This window comes from Micropterus salmoides, unplaced genomic scaffold (assembly GCF_014851395.1).
Source record: "Micropterus salmoides isolate LMB-PRFRI ecotype aquatic unplaced genomic scaffold, ASM1485139v1 Ms_hic_scaffold_14, whole genome shotgun sequence".
NCBI classification, from domain to species: Eukaryota; Metazoa; Chordata; class Actinopteri; order Centrarchiformes; family Centrarchidae; genus Micropterus; species Micropterus salmoides.
The window spans coordinates 4,570,828-4,589,244 of record NW_024040485.1 but is presented as its reverse complement, the minus strand read 5'-3'; the positions used below and the strand labels follow the sequence as shown (position 1 = coordinate 4,589,244).

The window sequence follows — 18,417 nt, the reverse complement described above, 5'->3', positions numbered from 1 at the left end:
ACAAGGAAAAAACATTTGGGAACCACGGTCCTGTCCCAATCCTGCATCTTTTATTACAGTTAGAAAAACATCAAATTCAAATCTTTACCGAAATTCTTTTCAATTCACACTCACAGATGGTGCAGTAGCACGTCCTACCTGATAGGTGGCGGTAGCATCGCTGCCGGTGTCTGTTCCCAGATTGGTGAGCTTCTCTTTGAGCTTGTGGTGGGAGCGGTGGCGGAGGCAGTAGACCACGGTGGAGGCCAGCAGAACACCAACGATGCACAGGATGGACACAATAGTGAGGATGAGGAACTTAGTGGACTCTGCCTGGCTGTACTTGGTTGGGATCTGGTTGATCTGGCTTTCCTGTGGGCCACAAAAGAACAGATAAAAAGGGTTGATAATATGTTTTATAATAATATATAATAATAATATGTAGAGCGTGGTACTCTCACAGGCGTGATAAGAGATTTGATTCATCCACCATGCTAAAAATGTCTGAGCTCGTGACGGCAGCAGTTGCTTTAGAATAAACTGCAGGGGTGTATAAACGACACAAGGTGATTTTACTGATCAATCAGATCAAACTAATCTGCAAAATCATCTGGCAGAGTGTTTGATTGGAACAACCCTGCAGACTCAGTGCTTCATGGCACAGACTTTGATACCGCACGATTAAAGCATCCACCAAATGGTCCAAAAAAACAAGTCACACTGAAATCCTTCATTAGACAGTAATCTATCTGAACCCCCTTAAAAGCGTTAATTATTTTTTTGCTTGCAATGACCACCCCCCCCAAAAAAACGTTTGATTGTACATCAGTAGATGAAAGTGTAAATCACATGGTTCTTTTCTTTCCTTTTTTGGAAAGACATAAATATGCATATCACTGTGCTCGATGAAAAGTATAATCACAAGCGTTTGTTCCACCATCTGTGCCCAGGAGTGCATAGAATGCATAAACTCCTGTTTAGCAAAGCATTCTGGATGTGCCTAGACAGCTCAACCCACCGTTTGCTACACTGGAGAAATTTTGTTCCACTGTGAACAGAGGCAACAGACGTTCAGTGCGTGAGAACCAGATCCTTCAGCAAACAACTGGAGATGAAAGATTTCTTTTCGCACAGCGTGCTGCTTAAGATAACACAATGGACACGTACAGTATGATACAAGTCTGCGTCTGAATTGCTTCTTGAGTGTGTAAAAAAAAAAACACCACGGCAATAATTTGAGCGATGGGAAGTAAGTCTTATTGAACGTCGTGAGCTGCAGGTCCAACTGCTGCTTGCTGTTCATTCTCAGCTCAAGATAATGGGCCAGTTGCGTTTTACCTGACTACTAAGACGTAACAATAGGCAACATAATTCCCCATTATTACACACAGCGTAATGATCTTGACAACAAAGAGCAAGGCAAGAACCAAAAGAGAGGAGCTTCAAATTGCACTGCCAATGACAAGGCCTACAATTCCTCCTGACAAAGAATTATCAAAAGAAATCAATAGCAAAAAAACTCAAGTATTTTTTCCACAGCTTTGCAGCCCAGTAAAAGATAAATTTTTTTTTGCTGGTACAAAAAAAAGTACAGGCTTGCTAAAGCTCATCATTAGCTTGCCCTGCATGTTAAGCTTGTTTGGTATTATTTTTGTGCCAGAGAAAAGTGTTGAGAAAAAGGTGCTCGCAAACTCACAGAAAGGCAGCAGGCTTGTCTCGAGGGTTGGAGAAAAGGAATGGGGGGGGGGGGGGGGTCCCCTCAGTGGTAGAGGTCACACAGATTAGGCGAGGTGCGGCGTGGTGAGTTAATGGAAAGGAGGCTTTGAAAGCGGTACGGAGAAAAGGGGCAGCCTTGTCGAATCCCTCCTGCCTGCCTGTCAGCAAAGAGAAACCCTGAAACCCTGGGGAGGTGGGAAAAGGACCGCTCTACCCCGCACACGGATTGTTCGGGAATTCTTGTGAGGTTTCAGGGAGCGACCCCCACCTCCACCGCCGCCGCCACCACCACAATCACCACTCGATGATGCCCCCCTCTCGCCACCCCACCCCCTATGATTTCATTCATTGCTGTTTCTGCATTCAGCACCTGATAAAGAGTGCCTGCAGAAAGACCCACAATGGGGGACAACAGTTGTCCGATGCTTTGTGGGGTGTCCAATTTGCTTGGAGAGTTCTAAGCCGTACTGTAAAAGCTGGTTGCATAGTAATGCGATGGCCTTGAAAGGACACAGTGGGCGTCTCTGACTGGGGCGCTGCACTAAAGACCATTCTCTCAGTGCTGAGAAGAAGAAAAAAAATTAAATAAAGCAGAACAAAAAATGTGAGAAATTCAGCTCAGAAGTACACACATATACACACACCTATAAAAGATTTATCTACTGCAAGTTACTACTGAATCAGTAATAAACGTAATGCAGGGATTCTGTTTATGTTAGATTTGTATGACTGTAGATATTAATATTGCACTAGTCCCCCGTTAAAGCAAGTGATTGTAGTTTGGTTGTGGATTTTTAATGTTTATTTCTATTAATGCAGTCTTAATGTAAAAGATTGCAGCAGAAATATCAGGCGTTAAAGAGGCATCATAAACAAAAGTAGCTGAGCAGTAGCCTGTATGTGTTGTGGGCTTGGCACGGCCATTAATAATGCATTACTGCTGATTCCACATGCTTCCACTGCAATCATCTTTTTCAAAATGTATCTTTCTTTTTTCTGTTCTTTTTTTTACCACCGATCAAATAGCTTCATTTGTCATTTTACTCCCCGAGTCATCTCATTGTTTTGTCAAATTAAGTTTCATGGAGAGGGATTGCATCTTGCTCGGCTAGTAATGGCCCATAATTCAAGGCTCTAACTGTAACAGCTCAGTCATCTTTCACGGGACAGATGCCACCGTTTCCAAAGCTCTCCCCCCCTCCTCACACACATACTGATTCCACCTCCCCCCTGGTCTCTTTATCATGGCTGCCTCGCATGTCTGTCTATTGATTCAAACAAATGCAGCCTGACCCCACCTGCTTAATCTAGTTTGGTTGCAGTTGTTAGTAACAGTAAAGGGGTGGAGGAGTGTGAGAGAGTGAAAGAGAGAGAGACTTGGGGGGTGTGTGACTTGTTAGTCCGCCGCTATGAAAAATGAGCAGCCATTCTGCTCGCGCTGCAGAGGCAGATGTAGCAGAAATTTGCAATGATTGAAAATCAAATGTTTGCTCGGGATGGGAGGTGGAACGTTCACCATTTGAGCCAATGCTTGCAGTCATTACTGTGCAGAGGCCTGTGTAACCTTTTCAGTAACACAACATGAAACGGGACACTTAGAAATATTTAGCAAAGTGTTGAATACCTATGTAGCAATTCCTATTCTTGTCACAAGTGTCTCACCTACACTTGTTTTCCAATAATAAGATGTTGTCTGCACAGCTCTGCAGCTCTGTGGCCTTTTGTTGACTCTCCCTCCTGTGGCTTAACACTTCCAATGAAATTACGTGTTTCTGGTGTAAATGCAGGTAAAAAGGAATAATCTGGGATGATAATCAGTATGACTTGGTGTGAGTGTCGATTTGGTAGCGAAAAGGAACACAGCCGGGAAGGAAATAGCACTCCAGACTTCAATCTGGATCAAACCTGGCTCAGAAGTTTTTTTTTAATCATATGACGCAGGGAAAAAAAACCCCCACAGAAAATCCTGTTTGTTTCTGGAGGAATATCAGACGTTTTGATCAAGTCTGTTTCAGTGAGCGGCAGAAAAATGAAAGGAAAAGATTGTCTCCCCAAAGGCATAGGGGAGAAGGGAGTTCCTTTCATGCCTCCACCTCCATTGTCCATCTGCCCCAGCAAAAAACGATTGTACTTGCAAATTTTTCATTTCACATAGGCAAATGTGGTTTGACATACAGTATGCAGCTCCTCCTTACTGAGTATTTCTGAAAAGCATTAACATAGCCTGTCAAGGATGCTGGCTGGCTGCGCTGCTGCGTTCAGCCCTTTTCAGCAAATATCAGACACACTCCCTACAGACAGGCAGACGTCTTTGAACAAGAGGGGGAAAGAATTTTAAAAACACCAAAAAAGGGAGGGAAAAGAAATGTATCATCCCAAAATATTTGAGTTTTTTTTAATTTATCTCCTGTGGTGAATTTTTGATTCAGCTTTGCATTCAAATCGGTTCCCCATTCACCAGCTCTGCCCGGTGTGGTGTGCAGGTAGCATTCTAATTCATCTACTTACAATAATTTACTTTGCAGCTGTTACTCTTACTACTAAAGAAAATGTTACTAAAATCAATTGCGAAATTAGAATAAGGTGAAATCTGTTTTTAAAAAGTGTAGTAAGTCTGTGGTAGAAATAAATGGATGGCTTTTGGGATCTGGATTTGCAATGGAGGTTTGGTGGTAGAGGGTTAGGTCTCCTGGTTGATGTGTGCGTGACAGAGTGTACGTGAGTGAGTGAGTGCGTGTGTGTGTGTGTGTGTGTGGAGGGGGGTGTGGATTAGCCAGGCTCTCATAGACAAAAGGCAGATGGATTTGCACAGTTCTGCCTTATTCAGAATGGGTGAAAAAAGGTCAGAGGGAGAGCAGCGGCCGGCTATTGTTTTCTGCCACGACAACTGCTGTAGGAAACAAAGATCTGTCCCTCACCTCTGATTCATCCCGGGTCTTTGAAAAAGTTCAGTCGGGGTTTTATCAAAACCTTTCAACAAACAACCCCACAGAAACGCACCGCCGACTGATGTGCAGAGTGATTTTACATTTGATACACTCACATCTGCAGGTGCACGCGTGTCATTTTGCACACACACCGCCTCAAACACTATACGTGCTTGCACTATTGCACTATTGTGTGCACACAAAAGCCATGCACCAAAGAGAAAGTCCAAACACACAATTTGTAAAAAACAAAAAACAAAACAAAAATACTATTCTACAAAATACCAGAATTTATGTCACCAATATGGACTTTCATTTACAACAGACGGCTATAAATTTCACTTTAGATGTTTTGCCTCCCCCTTATATCTTAGCCAGACAAAACAGTGTGAATCCATTTCTCAGTGATATCACACATTGCATACAAATTAGGATACTCCTCCAAGTTGAATATCACTTGAAACATAATTTTAAAAAAAGCACAAATAGATTTAGAGCAATACTCTAGCAGTGCAAAGCCACACCTGGAGAAAATGAAAACAGCAGTAAATCCCATTAAATTAAATGTTAGTACAATGTTAATGTGAGATGCAGCTGCATGAAGCCCCTCAACCAGGGCGCGCCGTCAATCAGTGTCTAAACTCCACGGATACTCCCATTGCGCCTTCACCTCAAAAATTGTACTTTTGGATGACACTAGTCAATTTCTGAAATTCCGTGAAGCATTTTTCAGGACAAATGCTCTAAATGAATATGGCTGCAACAAATTATCATATGTATTATGTGAAAAAAAAAAAAAAAGGCGGACAGTGTGTAAAATGTGAAGAACACACTCCCCAGTTCAACAGAGGAATGAATGAAGAGGAGCGACAGCAGGACAGACTCGTCGTCTTTGGCATTTCGTTAAGATTTTTGGGACAAATGGCAGGGAAATTCAACAGCAGGAGGTTAGCAGAAAAACTAGACCACATTAGCACGTAGAACAACAGTTAAATCCTACCAAAAATCCATGGTGAGGTAACGCAACAGACACGTCCTCCCGCGTCTATTTCCCATTCCAGTCCTGCTGCACCGACACCACCGACTCAGAGACAGCATCACGCCGGCGGCAGAGGAGGAAGAGGAGAGAGTGAATGGGAGAGAGAGGGAGTTTCATCACCTCCCATCATCCCCTTCCTCTCCTTTGAAAAAAATCAAAAAAGAAAGTTCCCTGCTTCCCCTCCTCCTTATTTCTTCTGCCATTTGCTTCTCATCCGTTGCGAAAACAGGAAAAATGCACCAACAGATTTCTCTGTTCTCCGACGCCATTCAGCACAGGCTCAGAGAGGAGAGGAGAGGAATAGAGAGGAGAGGAGAGGAGAGGAGAGGAGGACCTGCAGCTTCCACCACTTCCACAGAGAGGAATGAGATGCTATTTTTTTTTTCCAGAGAGAGAGCGAAAGAGAGACTACAAAGTACGCTGTGGGGCTCCTCCTTATATTCCTCCCATCCCTCCCTCCATTCCCTGCCTGTCTACAGCACATGTCACCTCCCCTCGTTGCCATGGCGACGGCTCCACATGTTGCCGACAGGAGGAGGAAGAGGAGGTGAGGACAAGAGAGAGGAAAGGGGAGCAAAAGGAAGAGAAGGACAAAATGAGGAAAGGAGGGGAGCAAGGAAGGAAGCAGGCGAAAAGGAGGAGGAAGGGAAAAAAGGAGCAGTAGAGTGAAGCAGAGAGGAGCAGAAGGATGAGGTTGTGGGGACAGGAGAAGAGGACAAGTGTAGAAAGGAGAGCAGTATTGCAAAAACATTCCTCTTTGCAACTCATTCAGACGCACGCTGAGCCTTAAAATCTTGTTTTCCTTGAAGCAAATAAAAATTCATTCTGTCAGCGTGGTGACATTCACTTGTTTTCTGAAAATATCTTCAGGCAGATCCGTCCTCTGCTGCCAAGAAAGTGCTGCTCGATTCAAGAGCATTCCTGCAACTAAAGATTTCTCTTTGAGTAACAAGCAGAATTAACTCCACTGGCGCTGCAGTGTTTTCTTTTCCAACTTAATAAGATTTTAAGACTCCATTAGAAACTGTGACTTGTTAAGATGAAGGTGTTTTGCATGGTTATAGAAAACTCAAGCTGATATGTCAAGACATGTTCCATTAAGCTGGAAGTGCTTTCTGTGTCCGATTCAATAAATCCCATTGAAATCATTCAACTGTGAAATGATACGAGCATTGGCTACCAACAGTGTATAATGTCATATAATAAAAAAAAGAGGGTAACATCCAGTCGGTGCAGTCATCATTGGGAAAATAACCACCTATATAAAGAATCAATCAATCATATTTTTAGAAAATGCCCATTTTCCACTTGACAATGCTGTCCTCATGTGAATGACACATGGATTCCACTCATCATGGTTACAAATACAGCCACACCAGTTCCTCTGATTTTAGCTTATCACAAAACTAGTACATCAACCAATAAGTAAGAAGAAATTGCAATACATAAATGGCAATAAAATGTAATTTAATTAAATTTAGAAACAGCGTCACCAGTACTTTGTTTGTCCATTAGAGGGCACAGAATAGTCTATTTTTAAAATGTAACATATCCCTCTCCGTATGTAACTAACTACTAAAATTGTTCGCAACCTGAACCAAAAACCCAGATTATTCTGAAAGTTAAAAAAAGTTCCACTGAGCAGCTTTTTAAAAACAATTTACTTAAACCTGTATTTTTTTAAACACTACACTGAAGCAAAACTGAATTGACATTTGCGCAGAACAGTGCTTATACCAAAAAATAAACGCAGCCCTACTTCAGTCTCATTGGACAACTATTGGAAAAGAAGGTTTAAACTTCCTGAAATACTGTGTGTAACCAAACAAGCAAAACAGGAAGTACAGTACGCTCCACATTAAACCAAAAATAAAACAAAACAAGATCTGGTCAAAAAATGATTCCCATGACAATTTATAGGAATCCTTCAGTTTCTCTATTATTTTATTTTTACACCAAGGAAGCCAACTTAGTCTCTACAGCCAACGCTACAAAACAAAACTGATTCAAATTTCCCTTTTGTCAAGAGTTAAAAAAATGTCCTCTAAGTATGCATCACATATATATGTCTTCCCATCCATGTATCTATCTATCATAATCTTCTGCAAAAGAGGTTGTGCATAGAGAGTGCAGTTGACAGTAACAGTTTGTACTGTAACCTAGGGAGATGACCCACCCCACCACACACACACACACACACACACACACACGCACACACCATGGCTACCCTCAGGCCTAATCAACAAATAGGGCTAATGAGTTATTAGCTGCGGAGAGTGGAGAAGGAGGCGCTGAGACTACTGGAGGACTAACAGCTGCAGCAAACATGGGAGGAGGGTTTGAGAATTAAGACAGGAAGGTAGGTGTGTGTGTGTGTGTGTGTGTGTGTATGTGCATTCATGTTTGTGTTTATACGTGCAAGGCCAAGAGATACTGTCAATCACACGTTTGCCGTCCATGCATGGGTACACATTTTGTAAGTATGAGTCTGCATGTGTTTAAGATATAGTACACATGTGTCCGTGTGTGTGTGTATGCACCAGCTTAATCTAACGACAATTCAGCTTGGAAAAGAAAATGAGGAGGCAAAGAGAGGAGATGCTGCCTAATGCAGATGACAAGGTCCTTCCAGGGAGTGTTTGTGTGTGTGTTTGTGCGTGGATGGGGTGAGGGTGTGGGGTGTGGGGTGTGGGGTGTGTGTGTGTGTGTGTGTGTGTGTTGGGGTGGAGGGGGGGGGGGCGCGCTCTTCAGTTTATCTTTCTATTCAACACCCCCCACTCCCTCCAACTCCTTCACAGACACCCCCACACCTCCTTTTGTCCCCTTTGGCGACAGCTGGAGGTGGCAGGCAGTGAGGACCCTAGTTTGTGTGTATGGGGGGGGGGGTTGACCAGTGGCTTTCAGTTTGCAGATTCCCCCCCCCTTCCAATACAACCCCCACCTACCCAACTCTCAAAGCTCTGAACAGAAGCTAACCGAACTGGAAGACGGAGAGTTAAAGGAGTTTTGGGCGCCAATTTTTTCATTTCCTTTCCCTTTTAGCAGCAAGAAAATCGCTTCCCGCTCTCTGCAGCTATGCCCGCAAAACACACACAGAAACCACCGCCACCTCTACCTGCTCTCACTCTTTCTGTCTCACAGCACCTTGAAAGCTGGAGGTTTAACCACCTCGTTCACATGTTTATGTCCCATCTTCTGTGGAAACGCCAAGAGGAATTCAATATACTGAACTGGTAATGATTCATAACGCCAATACATCATCACTATACTGCTACTTTCTGATTGGCCTGGTCTGTAGAAAACAGATAACAGGGAACCTTAGACAGTTCCGTTCAACAGTTTTATGGTACAGTCGTAATATATCAGTGCAACATTGTAGTGCAATATTTCTGATATTAACAACGGATAAATTAACTATGTGCAATGTCAAAAGCTATTACAAGCAGCAGCAGGCAGCTGTTTTACGCTAACCAGAGGCAAGGCAAGTTTATTTATATAGCACATTTCAACAACAAGGTAATTCAAAGTGCTTTACATAAAACATAAAAGCAACAGGGAAATATAAAAGAGTTAAATAGAAAATAAAAACAGGCAGGTCTCTCACCCTGGCTTATTTTACTTCTTTGATTCCCCATCTCCCACTCTTTTTATTTTTTTACACTTAGGGACACTTAGGGACTCTAAGCCTTATTCCTCAGATACAGTCGTCACTGTAAATCCATTTTGTCCACGTACAAACTCTTGTAAAAGCTAAAAGGACAGACAGAGCTACTGGCTAACAGTTGAACCTACCCTGACTATTTCAAGAAAAATTGGTAATTGCATCTCACTGTTCTTTGCATCCGCATCATCCATTTTTTTTTATTTATTAGGACGCCTCATTGTGTATTATTGTTGGCTTATTTGCAGAATATAACCTTTTCATGTTCTTTTGAGATTACGAGCTTGTTTTCTTGTCTTATTCTCTAAAGGCTGATAATCTTGAACATTTATTTCTCAAAGACTATGCGACTGCAATGTTTGCTGTTTTCAAACAAATTGAAGGTGAGTTTTTGTCGTGTACAGTGAAGTCCTTGATATGGGAAATCACAAACAGCTTTTCTGAAGTAGTAAGTGACTCCTTCAATTAACTGTTTTCAACTTTACAAGAAAAGTACTGTACCTTGCTCTATGGAGAACAGGTCAGTGGAGAAGCAGATGGGCTGTGAGAGATTTGTACCGCACTTTACCAAGATCTGACAGCAACAGATTTGTCTACATGGAGTATTGTGCTCATAGTGAATGGGCTTCCTCCATGTTAGTTCTTATCTGCGAACAGAATCTCTCATGTTGGTCTGTTGTATTGCTCCTGCCCTGATGCTCTGTACCACAGGAACAGTTCTAAGATGGTATCAGGGTTTCAAGCTCTACTACCATAGTTAGAGATTCCATTCTTTGTGCTGCTCAGTACCAACCTGGCAAGCATGTGACTGACTCAAGAATGGAATTAAGAATTGGTAAGGCAGCCAGTATGTTTAAATGTTCATATAATACAAATGTACAAATAGTACACATACATGGTGTACCTCAGGTAGAATCATGATGGTACCATTAAAGAGAGCAACAGTAGGCTAATCGCAAAACCTTAACAGATCCTATGCAAAGCTAAATTAATTTAGCTGATGACAGACAATATTTGCTTCTGCAGCCAACACTGTATTAAATTAACATCCAACAATTTATGAAATTATCTATACCAATCCATGATATATTTACATTATTGCCCATAAAACATATGTGAAAATTTTGAGAAAACACCAAAAATTCACCCGAAACTGCTACTTACACCTTCTTGTGAAAATGAGACCAAAACAGGTTTTCAATGGTGTTGCATGCAATCACATACACAAAGAAATCCTTCTGAGAATATGAGGTAGTGTTTTTCATCTTAACTCACCAGTTGAAGATAATACACTCGTTAAACTACTTTTAGATGGTGGTGAAGACAGCTGGCACAGTACCAATAACATGAATTAGATGAATGCAAATCTCCATCCATCACTGCTTCTTCTGCTAAAAAGAGCGAACTGCTTGATAACAAAAAGAGCTGATCCTGTTTGCATTTGAAGAAAATGACTCCCTTCCTCTTCTGAGCAGCAAAGCAGTCCTGCCGATTAAAATCCAACCCAAAAGTACTTAATGTAAAATGTAATGTGTAACGTAAAGGTTGAAATCTTCAGTGATGTTTTGTGATTTGTTTGCAGTAATCACACTCATGTCTCATTACCTTTGTTTAATTGAAATGCTACTTTTAGAGGTACATGTAGAGGAATACTGTATGTTGTGATTTCTCAACATGTGAATCATCCCTGTAAATAATTTCTTCTTTTCAAATGACTTTCCAGGATCTACTGAAATATTCTGTTGACTCTGCTCGATGTTATTCTCTGCTATCACTTGAAGCCTTAGAGAACACCCAGAGTGACAAAGGCTCTACTGTCATTAACTATGGATGAACAGAGGATTTTAGACCAACAGTCTCCTCATAATGAGCTTGGAAAACATCACTCATCTCACAACCTTAAAAACAGACGCGTCTGCCTCTTTGTCTGACGGCTTCAGAGCGACACGGACATCAACTCGGCCGTCAGCCCTGTCAGATGGAAACGACATCAGAGGCCATCATTGGCCATCGCCTGGATACCCGCAAACGGGTTGTGTGATAATGAAACGATGGATACAAAATGAAAGGGTCTCTCTTGTTTTTCACCAAAACGACAGCTCATTCAGCCCTGGACCACCAAACTGATGTCCTTTGTGCGGTGTAACATATTTTGGAATCCTGTGACCCACTGTCCTGCCCCCGGTCGCCTTGTCTTCTGGGATGGCACCCAAGACAAAAGAGCCATCATCTGCATGATATGGTAGCCCCTTGGCCCCTGGGACATAAATCTTCAACATACAGTAAGCAAGCATAACATCTGGGCTGACTGGCAAACTGACACAGTACATCCAGTCTGCAACGGAAAGTCTGCAGGGCTAATTGGACTGTATACAAGAAAATGATGATGCCTTCTAACTCTGGGCAGAAGGGAAACGTAACCAAATACATTTACTCAGTACTATGAGGTACTGGTGCTTTACTTTCTAGAAGGCTTTCTGCATTTACTACAGTACACAGCCGAAAAATGTGTGCTTCACTGAGAGACGAGAAGGAGCTTTGTACACATCGTTTCTGCTAAGTACACCAGGAATGAGGGTCAGAAAGAAACGACCATTATTAAATGGTACACAACTTTTATTCAAAAGTTAGTAAAAGAATCTTTATCATATACTTTTTGGGTAGGGTGGCGGGTAACTACCAATGATATTTGTGGTTTATCTTTTACTGGCTAATGTTCTTTTTTACTCCACCGCATTTATCTGACGGCTGGAGTCACTGTTTACTTCAAACATCTCAACATGGTATAACATCACTACTTTTGAACTTGTTTTAGTTCTTCTGTCCTTTCCAATTATTCCTTCTTTCTATTGATCTGTGTTTCTTTTCCATTTTATGAGTTGGTTTATTGACAGCATTCTAATATGTTTATAAAATACAACATATCACATTTTGTCAGGGATACAGTCCCGGGCACATTTCCAACATTGTGCTTGGTGTTTTGCTCTTCCTTTTTATTTGTTTTTCCTTCTCTTCTTCTAAACTTTGTTCTTCCAGATCACCCTACTTTCTTTTCTCTCTTCACATACTACTACATACTTTTCTTCACTATAGGTATTTTTTATATATATATGACACTAACTAAGAAACCATTTAAATGCGAGAATATTACTGGAAGTATTTTTACCATTGCTGCTAAATTAAAACTACTATGCTGCTAAATTAAAGACACTTAAGACCACCATGGAGTCTGGCTGTCTCAAACAATCTTAGTGATAGATGGCAACACACCACATACGCATATGTACATACAGAACACACATATGCACATATATACTGTACACACTTTTTTCTCAGTTTCAAGCTTTCCATGCACATGCACACACACACACACACACACACACACACACACACACACACACACACACACAGTGTCTTGTACCTATAGCTAAGCTCACTTCACAAGATGGAAAATGGCTTGATAGCGGAGGCCAATGTAACTGTCTTCCCTTTGCAGTCAGAGAGACAAGCATGAAACAATTCTCCTGACAGCCTTGACCAGAGCTGCATCACCACAAGCCGGTCTTAGTCTGTGAGCTCCATTTCACCAGTCCAGTCACACTCTGAGAGCTTAAAGGCACCGTCTGCAGACTGTTGTCTCCTACTATTAAGTAATGGCCGACAGTCCTCACCAGAGAAACGACAGCTCTTTGAAACGTAAAGGTTGTCCTGGCGACGTTAGCCTATCAGGCGACCTCTTGCGATCGTGCAAATAATCATGCACGTCTTCTGAAAAAAAACAGCACTGGGCATTTATTGAAACACCATATGTTTGATTAGTAGCACAGGCGAAGGTTGAGTTATACTGCCGCAAATACAGTAGTCTTACGATGTCTCATTTACAGACGTGACTGAGTAACAAAAATTATAATATTTGTAGTTTTAGGAAAAAATGTCGGAGGACTGAGTGCCAGTGGAAAGCCACTAAATTAGAGGTACACAGACTCCATTTAAAAGACATGATGCTAGATCTAAATGAATTGATAAAGCAGGCTCGCTCAGCTTATTTCTCTAATCTTGTGTCAGGAAATAAGAAAAATCCAAAAATCTTGTTTGACACCATTGAAAAGCTTACTGCACCCCCAGCTCCTCTTGTGCCTGTGTACACACACGAGGACTGTAACAACTTTTTGATGTTTTTCTTGAACAAAGTGCATGACATTAGGGCCAGTGTTAATCCTCCACTCTTTCGTGGTTGTTTTATTGAGTCCTCACCTGTGTCGTCTTGGTCGTCCTTCACTCCTGCCAGCTTACAGGATGTGAAGACCATTACAAGTAATATGAAACCGTCTTCAAGCCCTGCTGACATTGTCCCAACAAATCTATTTTTGAAAATATTTGATATCGTCGGCCCCTGTGTGGAAAAAATAATAAATCTGTCACTTATATCTGGCTCAGTTCTCAACTACTTCAAACACGCTTTGGTGAATCCGATCCTTAAAAAGCCCAATCTTGACCCTTCAGAACCTAAAAACTACAGGCCCATATCTAAACTTCCATTTATCTCCAAAATTTTTGAAAAAGTAGTGGCCAGCTGCCAGCTGACCTCCTTTATGGAGCAGCACAACTTGTTTGATACTTTTCAATCTGGCTTTTGAAAATCACACTCTACTGAAACAGCTCTTTTCAAAGTCTCTAGTGATGTGATGATGGCAGCAGACTCTGGCCGCTACTCTGTATTTATACTTCTTGATTTGACTTCGGCTTTTGACACTGTGGATCACGATATATTGATCAGTCGGCTTCATAATGAGATGGGACTATCAGGATCTGTCCTTCAGTGGTTCTCTTCCTATATTCATCACAGAACCTTTAATGTTGCTGTAAATAATGTACAGTCTGAGGTGACCAATTTGTCCTGCGGAGTGGCACAAGGTTCAGTTTTGGGCCCTATTTTGTTTTTACTGTACATTTTGGCACTTGGTCAAATTATCGCCTGTTTCAAGGATGTATCATACCATTTCTACGCTGACGATGTTCAGTTGTATTGTTCTTTTAATGATGCTGAGTTTCATCGTTTGCCTCTGTTTCTAGAGTGTATGTCCTCCATCAAAGACTGGCTAGCCACAAACTATTTGCAGATAAATTCAAACAAGACTGAAATGCTGATTTTTGCCCCAAACCATAAGATCCCGCTGATCAAACAGCACCTTGGCTCTCTGGGCCTTTCTGTCAAATCCAGCCTCAGAAACCTGGGGGTTGTGTTTTACCAGGCCATGTCCCTGGAGACACACTCAAAACAGCTCGTTCGAAATTGCTTTTATCACCTTAGGAACATCTCTAAAATCCGCAAAATGTTGTCAAAGAAGGACCTGGAAATGATAATTCACGCTTTCATATCGACAAGACTCGACTACTGCAACGCTGTTTTTACCTGTCTTAATAAGACCGCTTTGAACAAATTGCAAATTTTTCTAAATTCTGCTGCTAGACTTTTAACAGGTGCCCCTTCTCATATTACACCAGTCCTATTGGACCTCCATTGGCTCCCTGTAAAATTCAGGATTGATTTTAAGATTTTAGTGCTGACTTTCTGAGCCTTAAATGGTCAGGCCCCACATTACATCCTGGACCTTTTGAAGCCATATTCCCCTGACCGCACTCTTCGTTCCTCTGGCCAGAACCTACTTGCAGTCCCTAAGACCCGTTATAAGACCCGAGGGGACATGTCATTTCAGTCTGTTGCTCCCAGACTGTGGAACGCTCTGCCCCTGTCCATGCGTCTGGCAGACACTGTTGTCTCTTTTAAAAAGGATCTGAAAACATGTCTATTTAAGAAGGCTTTTGGTTGATGGGTTTTCACTAGTGTCATTTTAATTTTATATATTTATATACATTTTATACTCTTTGTTTTTACTTACTCTTTTATACAGCACTTTGTGATTTTATCTGAGAAAAGCGCTTTATAAATAAACTTTACTTACTTACTTTACTTACTTACTAACGCAAGTGCATCTGGAGCAAGAAAATTACATTTTATAAGTGACATGATTTCTGAGTTCATTGTTTAAATTAGATAACAGTGATTTCTGTGTTGGATGGAGGGAGAGCGACACAGAAAAGGTGCAAAAAAGGTGCTACTTTGTGTCATTAAATTATCCTCCAGTGTGTGTATGGCGTGTGGAGGACAACTAACACTACAGTTTCTGACAAATTATCGTTTAAGGGGCAATTAAGGCAGGGTTGTTCTGCATCCAAAGGTTGTTTGACTTGCCAGAGAGACACACAACTTGTTTTTACTTTCCTTTCAACAGTCGTTGTTTCTTTTAATAATCTTTCTCTAACCTGAACCAAGACCACCATTTTTCTAGATTTTACTTTCCTTAACCTTGACCATAGAGGTGGCAGATCAGAAAAGTCATATATGGATTGTTTTGGAAGACACTGGCAAATAATCTGATTCGTCATTTTGGTAGGAGAGCTTGTATAAAATCATATTGTTGTACAAATCATATAAGATGGAACTCAGAGCTGCATTGAATAAATTTAAACCACTGTTTTTTGACAATCTTAACATAAGCCATTTCTATTGCAAATCAGTCTTGTTACAATTCTACAAAAAAAAGATTCCATATTTTCAGACTATTTACTCTAAAATGCATACTACATTATGTAGTCGCAATGTATTTCATCAGATGTTGCTGCACAGATCACAAATGACGTCACTGTTACAGCATGCCCTCTCAAAGATATCATTTATTTTCAGCCACTGGGCATGTTAGCATCAAGGCTCCAGACTTATTTCAACAACTCGATCTGACCAGTTCATGGCAGAGTGTGTCTGCCACCTGGCAGAGAAAGCAATGACATTTTGAAAGAGCCGGCTTTTGTCTGGAAGCACAGAGAAATGTTTCCTGTCTCCCTGCCTCCTCCTCACACATCAAATGGAGTCTTTTCTTTAGCAGAGGCAGGTTGCAGCGATGGAGGGAGGGAAGGAGGGAAGGAGGGAAGGAGGGATGGATGGATCCCCCTCAACCATCACCTTTATCAGCCATCTCCTCTGCTGTGAGAAGGATGCCTCAGAGCTCAGCAAAATAAATTGAGGGTTATTTTCTTATGAGACGCAGGCTGAGGGGAAGGTGATAACGATGACTTTTCTCACGTCATTAAAGACGTTTTACATCTGCTTGTGGGTCCCAGTGGATTGTTTTCTTCCCTCCGTGTGACAAATAAATATCTAATAGATGTGCGGTGCTACCACACACTGTGCTGTACAGCAGCAGGTCTGCAGCCAACATGCAGGGTTACTGTCACGGTTATAAAATTGCTCTTAAGGAGTTTTCATAAAAGGACATTTAGGACTTTCTTCAGAGGGTTCTTATCTGCAGTATCCCAACATTGTCTTGTTTCATCTTCATTTGTATCCTGTTCCTGTTTTAGGGTGTCCTCCTGTCAACATTAAACATTGGATTATTTCAAAAATGACCCTGATCGTTTCCTAAGCTTAACCAAGTAGCCACATATATGTCTGCTCACAAATCTGTTCGCAATCCATCGTGACTGTCATGGGCTACATGCAAATCAGGGCACTGCTCATAAAGCTGTTAGAAATGAAAAGAAAAACCTATGCAACACTTACAGCAACCTAAAAACTATAAATCCATAAATCCAATCCAATTACATGGATGAATCAAATCGATGGACGGCAATCATTTTTCTTGACTTCACTGCTTTCTCACCCACACATATCATTCGGCCTAAGTATGTATGGCCTTATGTGATGAAAACACCGGAGGACCAAGACAACTGACTAACTGTAGTGTCACTTCAGCGGCCATCATCACGGCAACTGATACCTCCACCAGACCTCTTCCTGAAGCGTTTAGATTTTGGAGGAGTTAACATAACATACAGTATCTCTAAGAAATGAATAGATTTACATCTTTTCAATTTCTGGCCATAATGAGTCTCAAACCACCTCCAGGTTGTTTGAATAATTGGATTTCATTCAAGCCTACATGCTCCTTGGTTACATTTACACTTTTTTAATATCAGATAGTTAACCAAGACACATGAAGAATACAAGTGGTCCTTTTGTGGGCTAAACTTGACCATAAGTACACCAAGCAAATAAAATAACATTGTGACTGATTGTGTCCATGATGTTTTCAACCAAAACTGCATGAAGAACCATCATAAAATACAATGCTTTAAAACTTCACTGTTCTATTTGCACATTATTATTTGTATATTGATATCAGTCGTCCGTACAGAAGAATTCACAACGGGAAAACATTTAAGATAATTATCTATTTACTCAAGTACTGTACTTTTGTACCACTTTCTACTTCTACCACATCTCTGAGGGAAATGTTTTTACTGTACTACATTTATCTGACAGCTTACTAGTTACTAGTGACTTTACAGATTTAGAAGATTTTTACATAGACACACTTTCTACAAGTACAGCTGAAATGATTAGCAGATTAATCACTTTAAAAATGTAAATTTTTAAAGTGATTTAAAGTGATTTACTGGCAACTACTTTGATCATAAATTAATTTAAGTCATTTTCCATGTTAAAACATTTCATGGCACATTTTTACTAATAATAATTTTAATGATTTTAATTTAATTGTAATAATGTTGAGGTTTGGACTGTAGGCTGGACAAAACAAGCTATGTGAAGGTGTCACTTTGGGCTCAGGGTAACTGCGACGGCATTTCAGAATTTTTATAAAACAAACAATCAGTTAATTAATAGAGAAATTAGTCACGAATCTATAATGAAAATAATCATATCGTAGTAGTTGCATACAAAGAAGCTCAAAATGGGCCCACCTCAAGCAAATACAGCAGTAAAATCTTTTTTCCATTTTTACACTAACGCATGAGTAATAATAATAATCAAATGATATAATATATATAAGTATTACAGTTACGGGAGACACTTTTTCTGCATTGACAACTTTTAATACTAAGTACCTTTTCCTGATTATATCTTTACTGCAGAACTTTACTTGTAATATATTATTTTTAATAGTGTGATATTAGCATTTTTACTTACAGTTACTAAATGATCTGAATGCATCCACCACTGAGTCGGTTTCATTTTG

At 40.8% G+C, this 18,417-nt stretch overlaps 1 protein-coding gene across 1 annotated transcript in view; it reads right to left on the bottom strand.

The window, feature by feature from the left end:
• LOC119901698 (receptor-type tyrosine-protein phosphatase N2-like) overlaps positions 1-18,417 on the bottom strand; it is a 232,331-nt gene that overhangs the window by 52,951 nt on the left and 160,963 nt on the right. The window contains exon 13 of the mRNA XM_038717285.1: positions 139-351. Coding sequence (XP_038573213.1) covers positions 139-351 — 213 coding nt within the window. The remainder of the gene's footprint in view (positions 1-138; positions 352-18,417) is intronic.